General features: G+C 51.1%; 6 protein-coding genes across 6 annotated transcripts; 3 read left to right on the plus strand and 3 right to left on the minus strand.

The window, feature by feature from the left end:
* Positions 1–624: 624 nt before the first annotated feature.
* N7533_009372 (intradiol ring-cleavage dioxygenase) lies at positions 625–1,678 on the minus strand (the record flags this gene model as incomplete). Its single annotated transcript, XM_057106022.1, has 2 exons — positions 625–895; positions 960–1,678. 2 exons carry the CDS (start codon positions 1,676–1,678, stop codon positions 625–627), a joined length of 990 nt encoding a protein of 329 aa, XP_056957471.1.
* Positions 1,679–2,478: 800 nt separating this feature from the next.
* N7533_009373 (Zn(II)2Cys6 transcription factor domain-containing protein) lies at positions 2,479–4,544 on the minus strand (the record flags this gene model as incomplete). Its single annotated transcript, XM_057106023.1, has 3 exons — positions 2,479–3,875; positions 3,934–4,021; positions 4,068–4,544. 3 exons carry the CDS (start codon positions 4,542–4,544, stop codon positions 2,479–2,481), a joined length of 1,962 nt encoding a protein of 653 aa, XP_056957472.1.
* A 775-nt stretch (positions 4,545–5,319) lies between these two features.
* On the plus strand, positions 5,320–5,868 carry N7533_009374 (U6 snRNA-associated Sm-like protein LSm7; the record flags this gene model as incomplete). The annotated part of the gene is made up of 3 exons (XM_057106024.1): positions 5,320–5,503; positions 5,619–5,690; positions 5,741–5,868. The coding sequence occupies 3 exons, from the start codon at positions 5,320–5,322 to the stop codon at positions 5,866–5,868; spliced, it is 384 nt and encodes a 127-aa protein (XP_056957473.1).
* A 774-nt stretch (positions 5,869–6,642) lies between these two features.
* N7533_009375 (uncharacterized protein) lies at positions 6,643–10,491 on the minus strand (the record flags this gene model as incomplete). The annotated part of the gene is made up of 3 exons (XM_057106025.1): positions 6,643–7,584; positions 7,640–10,272; positions 10,341–10,491. 3 exons carry the CDS (start codon positions 10,489–10,491, stop codon positions 6,643–6,645), a joined length of 3,726 nt encoding a protein of 1,241 aa, XP_056957474.1.
* Positions 10,492–10,915: 424 nt separating this feature from the next.
* Positions 10,916–13,242, plus strand: N7533_009376 (CCAAT displacement transcription factor COY1; the record flags this gene model as incomplete). The annotated part of the gene is made up of 2 exons (XM_057106026.1): positions 10,916–11,036; positions 11,111–13,242. The coding sequence occupies 2 exons, from the start codon at positions 10,916–10,918 to the stop codon at positions 13,240–13,242; spliced, it is 2,253 nt and encodes a 750-aa protein (XP_056957475.1).
* Positions 13,243–15,130: 1,888 nt separating this feature from the next.
* On the plus strand, positions 15,131–15,959 carry N7533_009377 (uncharacterized protein; the record flags this gene model as incomplete). Its single annotated transcript, XM_057106027.1, has 2 exons — positions 15,131–15,391; positions 15,450–15,959. 2 exons carry the CDS (start codon positions 15,131–15,133, stop codon positions 15,957–15,959), a joined length of 771 nt encoding a protein of 256 aa, XP_056957476.1.
* Positions 15,960–16,122: the final 163 nt, after the last annotated feature.

Consider the following 16,122-nt stretch of genomic DNA (forward strand, 5'->3'; position numbering starts at 1 on the left):
CCCCGGATTCTATAATCTGGACGCAATTTCCACTTTCCCCATGTTTTAAACAAGGTTGCACCAAATCCTGTCCAACGGATGCGGAAAGCTAACCAATCACCCTAAATGGCTAACGTTCAGACCCTGAGGATGTATTTCAGACCAGCCTCTTGTGTATAGTTGCACAGAGCACGACTTTTGATATACGAGAGGCAACCACGATACACGCTCCAATCAGTGCCAATACGAGGACTTGTAATCCGAGTAAGGTGACGGAATTGGGGGACACGGAATGGGATGGAACTCATCAGATCGGTCTTGTGATGTGAGTACTTTACGTGGCTCATATGCCGTACTATATCATTAACAAATTGGGAATCACGTAGCTCTCGTTGCTTCAATGCTCCCAGTTACACTTTTGAGATCATCTCAGCTTGTGTTGCACTAAATAACTACGTACTCGTAGTAGTATGCAAACTATCCGACCAGAGAAGAGAGATCAAATTAATGTCATTCATGATCATGTCCATTTCCTGGCTAGTTAATCCAATACATCAAACATCCCAATTCATCCAATGGTCATAATTAAGTTCTCTTTTCTTTGTTCGTGGGTATGCAACTTTTCTCCGTTGGATATTTTTATACTTAGTCCAGATCGGGAATTGGCAGACCATTGACGATCTTGACCTTCCGGCCGAGCTTATCCAGCGCCACCTTAGAATTGTGCGCGCGCAACTCACTGGTCTCGGCGTCGGAAACAAGAACAAAGTCGTAAGTCAAAAGGGCCTGGCCCTCAGGGACGCCATATTTCTTCGAAAGTTCAGGGCCAACCTTGCCAATATCAACGGTTAGAGAATCCTTCACGCCGAAGACAGCGTCCGAGGTCTCATAAGGGTCATTGCGGAGGTAGAGAGCACTGCATCCTTTTTGTTAGCCCAAGTTCCCAAGTACACCATTGAAGAATCGGAGCGAGAACATACGTAATCAAATGATCATAGCCCTCCTTCTCAAACATGAAATGCATATGCGAAGGGCGATACGGATGGCGATGCAACTTCTTCAACAACCTCCCAACAGGCCCATCATGCGGAATAGGATAAGGCACAGGCGTAATAGCCCTAAACCAGAACAACCCCTCCTTATCCGAGCGCATCACGCACCGCCCATCAGGCTCCTCCCGCCCAGCATACTGCACATCATAATGGCCCGAAGAATCCGTCTCCCAAATATCAATCTTCACGCCCTCAATCGGCTTCCCTTCCGTATCACGCAGCGTGCACACAACCAGCAGCGGCTCGCCCTTCGGATCGTGCGACATGGACTCGCCGGAGGGCATTTCCTCCGCGTCATGCGTGTGGAAGGGCCCCAGCACGGTGCCCTCGGTTGACCCGGGCGGTTTGGGGTGATCGATGCTGTCGACCAGCAGCGAGAGGCCCAGCACGTCGGACAGCAGGATGAATTCTTGCCGGACGTCGGTGCAGATCTGGCCTACTTCTGTCAGGAAGCGGAGGCCTGTCATCCATTCGTCGCTGCTGAGCCGGGTTTCGCGGGCGAAGTCGTGCAGGTGTGTGACCAGGCGCTCGAGGACGTATTTCATCCGCGCGTCTTCGCAGAGCGAGTTGATTGTGATTACATTTTCGGTGATGTTGTCTGCTGTTAGGTCTTTCATTGGTGGGATCTTGACGAGGGAGGGGTCCATGGTTGCGGTTGTGATTTGGTTGTGATTGTGATGGCGGGTGGTGTGGGGGAGGTATGGGTAGTGTGGTGCGTTCAGATCAAAGTAGTTCAGATCAGATCAGAAATGTGAAAATGGGATCCCCGAAGAGCTCGTCTTTTTGTAATATGCCCAGCAGCTCCGGGACTTGCGTATGCCCGGCATTGCCGACGGGATAAGATGGTGGGGTGAGTCCAAGTTGGAGCTCCCACCGGATCCAAATTTAAGGCGGGACCCCGCAGTTTCCGCCCACTCAGCGCGGCGGAATTACTACGGCGCTTGATGTATACGAGTCTTACATTTACACTTACACTTACACTCACATTCACACTGAGAATCTCCCATTCCTTGTAGTCCTTCTACCTATAGCTGATAGTATTTCTGACATACCACACTACATCTACAGCATGGATGAGAATATAACCGCTCCCCCGCGACCCACCCGGAATCAATTCCTGACATTGGTCAGCATCTTATAAGCATTGGCACTGAGGGGTGACGGGTGATGTATATCCGATGGGATCATTTCAAGGTTATATCCGAGCCAAATCCGGAGTAATTCGTAAACCGGGGTACGGAGGGAAAAGAAAGCACAAAGTTCGTTTGTAAAGGACATCAAATCATGGATATAGTATATACGCTCAAACAAGACTTTCCAGCCGACCCTTTCGCCAATCGCTCGCAACTATACAGCCAATGAGACAGAGAAAAGAAAGAAAAGAAACCACTCCTAATATGTACACTTCAAGAAAGTCAGCCACCGCAGTCAATGCAGTCAGACCATTCTAGGTTTGTAACATCCATCGCTCCCGTTCCCGTTCCCGTTCACGATCACGGTCACGGTCATGCTCCCGGCTTCGATCCGCATCGCGATCATGATGGTTGAAGCTGGGATTCTCCGCTGGGCGCTCGACAGTCCGTTCAACACGCTCACCAACCGGTTCGCCTCCTCGCTCGGCCCCCGCACCACGCTCCTTTTCCTGAACTGCAGCCGCGACTCGAGCATGATGATCAACTGTGTCGAGAATGGCCTGCATCAATCGCTGGTTGGCATCTGGGTCTTCGTCATCGGCACGTCGAGAGTTGCCAGGTTGCTGTAAGCGGCCACTGTTCTCGGTCTCGCTAACAGCCCTGCGAGGAGACTTTTCAGATGAGGGTAGTCCAATTGATGCCCCCGAGCCGGGTCCGATATGAGGAGCACCTGGCGCAGACTCTCGACGGCTATGGGAATAGCTCAGACCAGCGGGGGACTCGGTGTGACGTTCGTGTTCACGTTCGGCAGAGACCGGGTATTTCGGGGGAGAGGTCAGGCTGTGAGGAGGCATGGACGACAAACGGCCTTCCTCGATTTCTTCACGGGGCTCGCGAGGTTCACGAGGAGTGGTTAGGGTCCAGTTGGCGGCTCGTATTTCGCCCTCTTGAACGTCTCTCCACGAACACTTGGCATGTTTCTTGGTACAGCCCACGCAGGCAGTCAAATTCTTCAAACAGTCCATGTGAAGCCGGCGACATCGATCGCATGGTGGCGAGACTCGCTCACCACGCTGCAGATCCTCCATGCGAGCTACCATCTCCAGTTTGTATGGACCTCCGTCATCTTTCTCTTGAGGTGTTGTTTTGGGTGGTGGAAGCAATGAAGATGGTGTGCTTGGAATGGCCACCGGGGTAGAGGAAGCATTATTGTATAAACTGTAATCGGCCGGGTCTGATGATTGTGGTTGTGGTCGAGGCGTCTGAGAATTGACGGGAGTAGAGGCATCTTCGAAGCCGCGAGCCTGTCGGTCAGCCGTGGTGAAGAATTTCTTCATCAGTTCAGTTCGCGTGGTAGGCGAGGCGCCTTTGATTGAAGTGCCATTGATGATTGTCACGTTGTCGGTGGTTCCATGTGAGAAGATAAATTGGGAAGGGGAAGGATTGTCCTCGGCCGGTTCGGCTTCGTGACGGGTCGTATTGACGGCTACGAAGCCGGACGGCGAGGCGTGAGCATTGCCATTAGCTGAGTTGTGGCCATTGGAGTCGCGCCAAGTCTCATTGGGCACGCGAGCTTGTGATTGGGATTGAGATTGGGACTGCGATTGGGACTGCGACTGTAAATGTAGCGAGGCATCGTTTTTCCGACGACTCATGATGGCAGTGCGGCGATTCTTCAAACGGTAGCTCAGCTGACGGGCTCGAGCCGACACTGCAATGAAGTCAGAATCCCTGCATAAAATGTGAAATGTGTAGACCTGTTTGCATACCTTGATCGGCAGCCTGAATAATAGACTGTAGATTCTTCTCCAAAATCTCCAGCGCACCCAGCTCTTTCTCTTCATCCTCGATGATCGGCTGCGGGGGGGATCATCTTCTGGGGCATACCAGAGGCAACCAGTACATAGTCCTCCTCGCTGATCTCCACGCGACACTGCTTTGTATAGAATTGGCAGACGCGCACGCCATTGCGGTTTTCCAGGAGAAATTGATCCGGCTTGTTCTTCGCGAACTCGACGACATCTAACCAAGTCACGGTAGGGCTATCTTTTCCACCATGCGACTTGCTGACGCGCGGAGGACCATCGAACAAGCGCTCAAAACGCTTGATCAGGATCGGACCCAGCGGGCATGCGCCGAGATTGCCCGCGATGCTCTCGTGCCGATGCAAGACGCCGTCATACTCGCCGAGTAGGTGGACAATGGCGGGCATATTGTCGTCGACCGAGACGAGTGGGAGGTTATCGGGATATTGGCGCGCAAGATAATTGATCTGCAGATGATTCGCTTGGGTCTTTTGGATCTTGGATTGTTGCGACTGGTCGGCGGTCGGAGACCGCGGCCGTTTATTAGACGGCTCGGATGGAGGTCGGGACTCCATAATGGGAGTTTGAGGGGAGTTGAGGGACAAGAGGCTAGGTGTAGACTGGAGGGAGTCTTGGGAGGGTGGTGTGATATGCTGTGATATGCGGGCGTGGAAGGCGAATGGCCGAGAGTAGCTAATGCGCGGGACGGCAAGGACCGCTAGAAGAGCGAACGATGGCGACGGGCCATAAAGATGGGATGACAGATGTCAAGCGCAGAGGATGGGAGTGAGACAGGAGAGGGAAGGGAGAAGAAAACGTGATTAGGTTGGGGGCAGAGGCGCTGAGGGCAGGGCAGGGCGGAAGACTGGGACTGGCGGAACTCCGCTACTCCGCTGGGGAGGGATCATTTACCTTGGGTACTGTCTAGGCTACTCTTTTTTGGTTCTTTATTGCTCACTGGATCCAAGGGCTAAACTGAAACTCAGATCATAAGAGGCTATGACGCGTCCCTATCGTACCGACCGGTTGAATTAGCTCAGAAACAAGCCTCTCCAGTGGAGATTGGCGACCCCTTTTTTGACGGGTGCCTGATATGTACACAGGAGTCTGTGAATACGGAGAATGTAGCCTTGTTAGGGGGGAGTCCCGCTCTCCGCCGGGCGGACCTCTTCCTCCACTCTTCCACTGTCGTCCCTCACCGCCCGAAAATCCCTCATACGTGCCCCTTCCATCTGCCCACGGTACGTGCGCCTGGAAGCCTAGGGTTACCGCTTACTGCACCTTCGTGAATTGCCTACTCGCTATCTCCACCTCCCCCCCCTTTTTTTCTTGCTTATTCAGATTCCCTAAATGTCTGAACGAGGTTCATTCCGAGGCGGCCGCGGCGGCGGTCGGGGTGGTGGGCGCCAACAGCAACAGCAGAAAAGTGGCGGTGGTGGCGGTGCCCAAGAAAAGCCCAAGAAGGAAAACATCCTCGACTTGGGCAAGTATATGGACAAGGAGGTTCAGGTCAAATTCAATGGCGGCCGTGAGGGTGAGTAATTTAATCCTTTGTTTTTTCCTTCCTTTTCTCTTCTTTTCCTTCTCTTCATTCTCATCTTGAATTCATATAAACTGTTTATACCACATATACTAACTGCGCCCCACAGTCACCGGAACCCTCAAGGGCTTCGACCAGCTTATGAACCTCGTCCTCGACGATGTCAAGGAGTCCATGCGTGGTACTTACCCCTCCTTTAAACTTTTATTTGTCCAATACTAACTCTTTCAGATGATGAGGGCAACCAGACCACCCGCTCCCTGGGCCTCATTGTTGCCCGTGGTACTCTCATCGTCCTGATCTCGCCTGCTGATGGAAGCGAGGAGATCCCCAACCCGTTCGTGCAGCCTGAAGAGTAATCTTCTCTCTCTCTCTCTCCTCTTTCAGCTGTTTAGCCCGGGTCTTCCGCTCTTCTCTCCCTCTAGAATGTCTAGCGGGTCGTCTGCTTGACAAAAGAGGGAACAGCTTGAAGTGCGAATCGGCCCGGTGGAGTTTTCGGCCCCGATGCAGAGGGCCACAACTAGCTCTGATAAACCCGGTTTTCTACTTTTCGGCACTGACCGGTGATACTCCTGCTCCTTGGGGGCTACGAAGGGAATGAATGCTATGCGATGCCTCTTTTTTTTTTGCTCTCTTTTTCTACATTATTTTCTCTCTCCCACCTTGACGCATTGCGTCATACGGCAGATGGGTTATTCTGCCACCTCAAATAGGATGATCATTGTTTCTCATCAAAACAAAAATAAAACCCATGCTCAAGTGATAGACAGGATCTTCGGTTCATGTGATGTGAGAATGCCTAGTATGTCATGATTAGTAGTGTACTAGTAGGTATACTATCAGAGATACCTATGCTAAACATAATACTACTTCTAAGGTTGTCAACACATTAAACTTCTAGGATCCAGCAATTTTCAAAGGCCGAATAGTAGGTAGCTTTACTGAAAGGGCCACAAAGCTACTACATGAAGACCGGAGAGCAAATACACTAGGTACTCATAATAGATGCAGATAAGAATCCAAAAACTGACCCAAATGCATATCGTGAATTTGTAGAGGTATCATAGAAGATCCAACGCCGCCACGCGAATACGAAAAAGAATTAAAAGCCTGTATGTACAAACGCCACCCCCTTAATCTCGCACGATCGCCTGGTCGATTTCCCCAGACGCGAGCGGGCCCACTACTTCACCAAAGTCACCATCATCGCCCGCGGTTGCATCATCAGGCTGTGTTTGGGGTCCGCGGTCCTTGATACGCCGCAGTCCATCCCCGTCTTCGATCCACGCCCCAGCCTTCTCCATGCTATCCGTGTATTCAACGCCGGTCCGTAAATTGAGTCCGGCACTGAGTGCACGCTCAATGCGAACTTCGCGGGTCTCGGAGACGAGCATGCGGAAGACGTGGACGAAGAAGCCGCCCAGGATGTCCACGCTCCAGTCCTCGGGAACGAGTTCTAGGACTTCACAGACGTCGAACCAGCCAGCGAAGCGGGCAAGGAGATCGCTTGTTCTTTCGATACGGTCAGTCTGATCTTGTATTTGAAGGAATTCGTCGAGGAGGTGACGGAACAGGGTCGATTGTTGGGCATGGTCTGCAAGTTCGGGTTGGGCGCCGCCAGAAGATGTGGAGCTGCGAGGGCCGCCGAAAAGACAGTATCGGACTGCAGAGTCATAGTCACCTAGCCCGTGAGTGAGGAGACGTAGAGCAGCGCGGTGGTGGCCCTGCAGGCCATCCAGGATAATGCTTTCTGAGACAAGCTCATTTTGGAAGGGCTCGATGCGTTCCAGGACGGCAGGAATCGAGTAAGTGATCCCGGATGGGAGGGCAGTAGATGAAAACTGTGTGCCTGAGGTGCCGCTTAGTATCTGTAGCAGGCGCAGTCGAGACTGCCACCACGACTCTTTGGGGGTGTTGGCCGTGATGAAGTTCAGATAGGTAGGCTTAGGAGGACGCATTGCTCGATACGTAGAGTAGGAGTCGGAGAGAGAAGCTCGCGCGGCAGGATCAGACTCGAGGACTGAAAGCACCTCGTCGAGGTAATATGAGATGAGGTCATTGGCGTATTGGGTTTGCTGGTGTTCTGGGTTAGTTGATTACCGCGGTAGAGGCGTGCACGAGGTAACTCACATGTTTGGTAAAGACGAGATACTCCAGATAGAATTGAACAGCGTTGGGAGCGCGCTCTTTTAGTAGCGCAATCACGTCGATTGGCTCCAGCTGCACCCTACTGGAGTTGTCTGCAAAGACTTGGATGCCCAGACTGGGGTTTCGTCCTGCAAGCCAGGATCCATACTCCTCCACTAGCTGCACATCTTTGATCTTCACCAGGTACTTCCGCATCTGCTTCTCACTGCTAGCGCCAGTGAGTTCGCCGCCAGCATCTTTCTCCCCATCAATAATTCTGCGCCATGTCTTGAGAACATTGCGGGACTTCTTTTGGCTCTGGTATAAGCGACTCAGTATATAAAGTCGCTGGTATTGCTCTAGAAGTGCCACTGCACGGTCAAAATTGCCCTTCCAGCCGTCAACTAGCTTGTTGAGTTCCGAGCGGATTCGTGAGGATGCTCGCTGCTCTGGATCAATGTGAGCATCTTGTTCGAGAAGAAGGTGCAAGAGGGCAGCATCAGTGCTATCAAGAACATAAGTCTCATCGGTGATGCTGCCGTAACCTCTCTTCTGTTGCCACGAGAAAAGGAACCGCTTGACCATATTCAAAACGGGACTGTGCACGGCTGCGGGTCCAACTGATTGGTCATTGGTATTTGCAACCAGCTCCAAATATTGTTCTGTGACTGTTGCGAGACCAGCGTGTATCCAAATACCCTGCGGGCCTTGGAGAACTTCGCATCTGAGAAGGGGGATAAAAAGCAATGCCAGACGCGGGTCCAAGTTGCCAGCCAAAATTGCATGTTCGGTGTTCTGTATCACTGCATCTCCACGGTGGTCTGGGTGCATGGAAAGCAGATCCCCATACAACATCAGGCTCGCTTTCTGTTTGACATACCCCAAACCAATGAACTCGGACTCATTTTTAGGCTCTGCATCTTGTATAGAAAATACTAAATCAATAACCGCACCTCTTTGCAAAAGCGTGTGCCCGCTAGAATCAGTTTGCTGTGCATTTTGCAGAATACCCTCGAGTTGAATGACCAAAGGGTTCTTAACGAGTCGCCAAATTTGAGAACCAGACCACAAAATCAAACTGCTTTGAAGCTTTCCAAGCCGATGTGCGAATTTTGCTTCATCTTCGTTTCGCTGGGTTTCCCAGTCCCGGGCTGCCCCAGTTTCCCCCCTTTTGGAAGCATCCGAATCTGTCATTTCTTGTGATTCGAAGAGCTCTTTTTCCCTTTGTAGCTGTTCGATTGAGGCCTGTGTTCTGGAATCTGCCATGGACACATGTGGTGGCAGTGCAGGGTTCTTAAATCGGCTCATGCGTAGGAGGTTCCCCACTTCATCTAGCTCCAAGCGACTGGCACTGAGAGTGTGTTGAAATCCAACAGGAGATGATTCAGTCTCTGTAGAGGAAGGAATCTCCATCCACCTCTTGTGCCGTTCAAGCTCCACTGGATCATCGTCCCATCGCTGGATTTCTAACTGGGTACGGTTTGCCCCGTCGTCCTTGATATCAATGAGAGCAAGAACAAATTCTTCCCTGGCATCTTCGCTTGGCTGAAGAGCTTGATCGTCCTCGCCGGCATCAATGACAACAGACTTCGGATACCGGTGGAAGTTAATGGTACCTCGCACAACCTCGCCGTCCATGTCAACAAATATACCAACACCCGGCTCTGATTCTTCTGTTCCAGTCACGAGAAGAAACTCCGACGGGGTCGGTGACACTACGTGAGGCTGGAGTTGTTTTGAGACGGGCTGTTTCGGCAAAGGAGGCAGTGGCTTCACGCTATCCGGGGATGTTGATTGCTGATCACTTCCTGAGTTTCCTGCGTCATTCTGTTTGGGGCCATCCTCCTGGCGCTCTTCAGAGCTCGACCGTCGTGGTGTTCCCGTAGATGTGAATGGATCTGGTGTTCCGGAAGGTGATCTCTCGTGGCGGGGAGTCTGTGCATGCGGTTGCAGCATTCCCACAAATGTATTCAAACTGCTGCTTCTTCCATGCGATTGTGAGTCTGCGGGAGGTGAATTGGGGTAGGATGAGGAAGGCGATCGTTTTAGAGGGGTCGGTGTCTGTGTGATCTCCTCCACTCGACCAGACTCAAAGACTTCATTTGAAGAAGATATTGGGAAGAGAGGAATCTTCTGCTGGTACTCTACCTCGAGGAGAGAATATGAGTGAGGATCAGCAGCGCAGGCAATTGTACCTCTGCGCGCAGCTACCAGACAACCTGGAAACTTGATGCTCTTGATGCGCCGCGCCTCATCTCCAATCTGAACCAGCATGATCCGATCCTGTACCGCAATCATAATTACGGGGTTATCCCCTAAAGCATCATCTCTGTTTAGGTCCAGTCCACCAATCCAACTGCAATGATGGACCTTGGTGTTCCCGAACGCCGGGCTGAGCTCGGGCAACATGTAAAATGTAACCGATCCATTGCAGAGAACACAAGCTTTGTTGACCGAGGAGAGTATCAAGATTTGTCTGACGCCTTGTTGATCTGGGTCGGAGGGGATAGTTTGGAATGGTATAGGCAACCTCGAAGCTAAGATGAATGTAGGTTCGTTGGAATCGTCGGAAGCTGGTGGAAGGCTAACAAAATGCAAGATTTCTGCCGCAGAGGTTCCGATGTACAAGTTCTCATCTGCAGTTATTATATTAGCGAACAGATTCTTGCGGTGATAGCGGAATAGACTCGCGGCCATAGCTTACCCCAATACTCGACGCAAGTGATGTAAACGTCGGAGGTGCCCTCGGTCGTCAGGGGCACATTATCGAAGAGAGACCGCAGGACATAAGGCTGAGTCCCTGAAGGACCGACCCTACGCCTCTTTCGAGGTCCAAGTCCGTCATCAGAAGCCATGATGGCTAGGCTTGGAGTTCTCCCCGCAGGTGCCAATGGAGGCTGGGCCCATGATAGCTGAAGGCGGTCAGCCCGATGGGGGCCAGAGCTTCAGGGGCAGCCTCGGAACAAACAAAACGGTCAGAACACCTGGCCTGAAAGCCAACAAAGGTAAAAAAAAAACACTGCAATAAATACCCTATTATTTGCTGGTGATTCAATTTGAATTTTTCTTTAGATAGCTCTGATTAATTATTGATTTTATCGTATTTAAAATTGGTTTTGTGCTTCTATATTCTGCTTGATTGTGAGCCTCATACTTACGGAAGAATACTCGGCCCGCACGCCGCGTGTCCAGATCGGCCTCCGCTCCGCCTTGAAAGGAACATCCTCTAGTTGCGATCAGGTGTGGGGTGAACCGCGCTGACTTGTGAGTTGACGGACTATGGACTCCTTCGCCATCACAGAGGGTCTTGCAGCCCAGGACCAAAACCAGTCAGAACCAGTCAACACGAAACTCTCCGAGGAGACAAACAAGTTCCAACGCGCCATTGCAGCATGGCGAGGTAAAGCCACCCTCTGACCCCCGAATACGCTCTGCACTTCCTCTATAAGGCCACTACTGACTGGTCATATTTAGGAATTGACTTGGCTAGTACGATCGCGAAACTTGATTCCACCGCCTCAGATATCGTCGAGCACCAGCGGGATGCCCTCGTACAAAGAAAGGACCTGGCTCAGAAGACCAAGGACTTTAAGAAACTGGACGATGAAGCAAAAATCGCAGAGCACAAGGCACTATTGAAAGCATATCAATCATTTATTGATCTCCTCACAAACCAGGGCAAAACGTCCTCGTCATCGTTCCTCCAACTATACTCTTCCTTATCGGAGGCCCCGGATCCGTACCCACTCCTCGAAGCCTCCGTTGATTCCCTGGTCTTGTCAGAAGACACCGTGCCCAAGCTGACCTCGGAACGCGATCAATTACAATCTTCTGTTGAACGTCTCACAAGGCAGCAGGAGGAGACCGAGAAGCGTCTCCAGGAAGAGCGTGCCGCCAGAAAGAAGCTTGAAGAGAACCAAGAGGCAAGAGCCAAGGAGATCGAATCATCCTGGGAAGCTGTCTTAGCAGAAAAGACAAACAATTGGGCCGCAAAGGAGAAAAGCTTGGAAGAGAAGGTGGAGAACCAAGAGCGATTGATCAAGGAGCTCAAAGCGAGCTACGAAGTTTCTCAACGTCTGGGTGGAAATGAGGAAAACGAGGAGGCTCGAAGCGGTGCTACCGCCGCGGAGCTTGAACTCGTTTCTTCTGATCTGGAGAAAACAAGCTTGCGCCTAGCCGACGTGGAGGCTCGAAATGAGCAATTGCGACTGGAGCTAGCCCAGTCTGTGTCACACTCGAATCCCGATCAAGCGACTTTGCAAGACGATCCCGAATACCAGCGTCTGCAGTCAGAGAACTCGTCTTTACTTCGCAAATTGGATGCCGCGCGCTATGATAAGGACTCGACACGGCACTCTTGGGAGGCCAAGGTCCTTCAAGCTGAGAGAAATGCCACAAAGTCTACTGCCGAGAGAAATGAGCTGCGCTCACGCCTCGAGAAGGTTGCAGACTATGATGACATTCGTCGCGAGCTAGAGATGATCAAATCAATAGAGTTTACGGCCGGTGATGATGAGGAAACTGGTGAGGTGCCAGCGGAGGGCACAGAAAGTACCAACGGCAACGCTACAAAATCGAAAGAGAAGAATTCGTTGGAGCAGCTTTTGCTTGCTCGTAACAAGAAGTTGACCGATGACCTGGCGGTACTACGTGTGTCGAGCCGTGACTTGCAAGGCCAACTGGAGTCTCTTCGTGGCGAGCTTTCGACGACGAAAGCAGAACTGGAGAAGTCTCGGGGTCTATCTAGTACATTAGAGAATGATCTTCTTCAGGTGCAGCAGGAGGCAGCCAACACCTTCCCTTCTGGCGCAATGTCCGTTGCCGGCACCTATGCTTCTAGATACCCGCATTCGTCTCGACGTGGTGCTACTTCTCCCACTTCATCTATCATATCCGGATTTGATCAGAGTGCGGCTTCCGCCAACACTATGGATGCTATTCGTGCAGGCGAGGCTGTGGGAGGTGGTTCGGGTCTTTTGCCCATGATCCAAGCTCAACGTGACCGATTCAAGAAAAAGAATTCCGAGCTTGAAGAAGAGCTGTCCAAGACATACTCCACCGTCAAGTCTCTTCGGCAGGAGATTGCATCCCTTCAAAAGGACAATCTCGGTCTTTACGAGAAGACTCGTTATGTGTCGACATACAGCCGAGGTCAGGGGGCAGCTACCTCTGCGTCATCATATGCAAATGCACCCAGCTCGACATCCGTGTATACCTCTTCCGACACACCATCGGGACTGTCACTCGATAGATACCAATCTGCCTATGAGGCACGGATCTCCCCCTTCGCTGCATTCCGCGGCCGCGAGTCAACGCGTGCATACAAGCGTATGAATCTTCCCGAAAGAATAGTGTTCTCACTTACCCGCATAATTCTGGCCAACCGAACCAGCCGAAATCTGTTCGCAGGTTATTGCTTCGCTCTTCACTTTCTGCTCTTCGTGGTGCTCTACAAAATGAGCACCACCGAGATTGAAAAGCACAGCGCCATGAGCGCCCTCGGTGGCGCTGCAGCAGCAGCATACAGCAACAGTGGGGGTGGAACCGGCTCTGGAAGCAGTGGTCAACTGCATGGTGACGATTGGCAGCAGGAGGGTTTCACCTAAGCAGGCGAGTTGCCCTTAAAGGTGGTCTGGTGATTGCTATGGTTGTAATTGATGTTGATGTTCCTACCTTCCTTGGGGTCCGAGTGACACACCCATGTTTGATCTTGAATAGCGAGCGCTCCGGAGTCATTAATTTTCCGTTTCTTCTTTTCCTCCTGTGTTTCTACAATGACTGATCATCAACCTTCGGCGTTTTTTTGGGGGGGAATGAGCGAGCCCCCATCGGCAGTGATAGGCCCACTTACTAGCTCTGCATGTTCTATTTCGGGGGCTTCTTTTGTGGGATAGTGTGAATAGTCAATTGGGGTTTCAAGAATAACTTTTATCCCTGCATGCGTGAGATATCTTAAGTCATGGGTTGTGTACTCGGTAAGCTTCTGCAACAAGGTAAATCCTGCCGGAGCATATACCTATTTGTAGTATAGTCCCGAACGGCTGGATGCTATCAACCTCTAGGGCTTTGAAGCTGTCCATGGGAGGGCCGGAGATAAGGGAAATTGCACTTAAGCAGCCCTGGATTACCTTGGAGAGAGGTGCTAGTACCTGACATCATGCTGCTGTTTCTGCACACTACCATCTAAATTGGTCCAACCAGGCGGGTAGTTGGTATGAAGAAATCTTGGAATGCTCGATGTCTATGAGTAGATCCACAAAATGATCCATTCTGGCGGCAAGATGGAACCAAAGAAGGTTTCCTACTTACATCCTCAATGGCAATGTTTTCCGTGCAACTCCGCGGATTCATATCTTGGTCGGTTAAAGAAGCCGTGATGAGTTGAGTGGCCAATAGTGGGTCATATTAAAATCGACAAAGATAGGTAAGTATCGGGGTAGCCTTAATTATAGAGGTTAGACAGTGTAAGATGGCGTTCAACTACTACGCGCCCAAACTGTAACATGAACCAGATGAGGGAAGAGGGGGTCAAGCCACAAAGTGTGGAGGGGGCTGCCATTTTACAACCAGCCCCCCCGCAATGGTTACCCGCCTCTCTGATAATACGGTTGTGCAAGATTGCAAGATGGAGGGCTGCCCAAATAAAGAGCACGCTAATATCGAAATCTGCGACGAATACTGCTCCAGCCTCCTCCAATTATATGTCTATTGAAGGCCAAGCCAGATCTCTCCAACCGCCTTCGGTCAGACGAGGAGATACCCTCGAATGGACTTTCTGCACACTAACCCACTAGGGCAATCACAATGCACATCTAACCGCTCATCACACATCGTAAATTGCTCCCAAGGAGATACATTTATTAATAGCCCATACGGAGAATTCCCCAGATGGACTTCACATTGGTCTCCCGGCTCACCGGGTGAGCTCCTTCAACCTTGCCGCCCAGTCACAAGCCCGCTGTTTGACTTAGCGCGTTGCTCTCTCAATTTAGCCAAAGTTGTTTGGGAGATACAACGAATCGCAAGTCGTAGAGGATGGGGGCGTCAGCCCTGGGCGCGATCTGCCACCAATGAGGGTGTCCGGTTAAGCACCTATCCCTGTTAGTACCTGCAGTTGTGCATCGATCGCTTTTTATTTTTGTCCCTTGTTTCGAGTTAGACTAGGGTGTTACTATTTTGACGATGTGTTGCAAATACGATCAATATTACAATCAACGCCAGTTCTATATGTATCCAGCCTCCCTGGCCGGGTTGATCATCCTCATGTCAGATCCCTTCCCGTCCATTCCTTTCCTCTAATCCCAACCTCCCTCCCTCTTGCTTGGTCTTGTCAACAGCCAGGTGCTGCTGAAAGGCTTGTTTGTATTTCATTTTCTTTCTTCTTATTGTTCTTCTTCATTTCCTTGCTCTTGAAGATCTCAAAAACAAATCTCCGAGTCGATCTCCCACCACTCCACACTTCCTCTACAACCCCGCCATCGAACATCAACCACCATGCGTTTTCTACCAACCCTTCTCTCTCTGGTGGCGGTCTCGACTGCCGCCCCAACAAACTTCTTCGACGATGCATACGATTTCTCCGAGGGGCTTCTAGACTACTATTCCAAAGTTAGTCAGCACATCAACCGCCTGAGACACAGTAGGACCCCGGTGGGCTGCGATGCGTCCAAGATTACATTGCCATCCTATGCTTCAGGACTCACTGCACCTGATGGGCTGAGTCCAATGTATGTAGCTATTGGACGGGGTACACAGGTATGAAACGCTTGATATATCATTGTATCAAAGAGTTGATCCGCTGACACTCGACTAGAACTATACTTGCGCAGATAGCACATCCAAGAGTACTCCTGCCGCAGCGGGTGCAGTTGCGAACCTCTACAATGCCACCTGCATGGCAGCCAACTTCCCCGACCTACTGGAGCTGATTCCAAACCTCATCTGGAACAGCTCTGTTCCGTTGGACGTATCTTCATTCCCTCGGGCCAAAATCCAGCTTCCAGCCAATGTCGACTTGATAGGCCACCACTTCTTCTACGATGCGACAACCCCGGAGTTCAACCTTAACATTGCTGGAGGCGAGCAACTTGGGATTGCGATGACCAAGAAGGGCGGCTCAATTGACGCCCCGAGTACTGCCACAAAGGGCACATACGGTGCTGTCGCTTGGCTGTATCTCACAACTACCACAGGCACTGTGGGCAAGTACAAGGCAGTCTACCGTGTCGACACTGCTTCCGGCTCTCCTCCGGACACTTGCGAGGGACAACCGGCACAATTCCAGATGAAATACTCTGCGAACTATTACTTCTTTGGAAATTAGTTATGGACCTTGCTGGGCTTCGCTCTTCTGTACATAGATCACCGGTGGATGGGTGGATACGACCTTTTGAGGAAACATCAGGCTGGTCCATTTGCTTTCTTCTGTTTATATATTTTAACCTGCTCAAAGGCAGACCATGGCGTTAGTAATGGAGTATAATATC

The sequence above is a fragment of the Penicillium manginii genome, assembly GCF_028828005.1.
Source record: "Penicillium manginii strain IBT 31320 chromosome Unknown utg000006l:1.0-4164085.0:1.0-4166146.0, whole genome shotgun sequence".
NCBI classification, from domain to species: domain Eukaryota; kingdom Fungi; phylum Ascomycota; class Eurotiomycetes; order Eurotiales; family Aspergillaceae; genus Penicillium; species Penicillium manginii.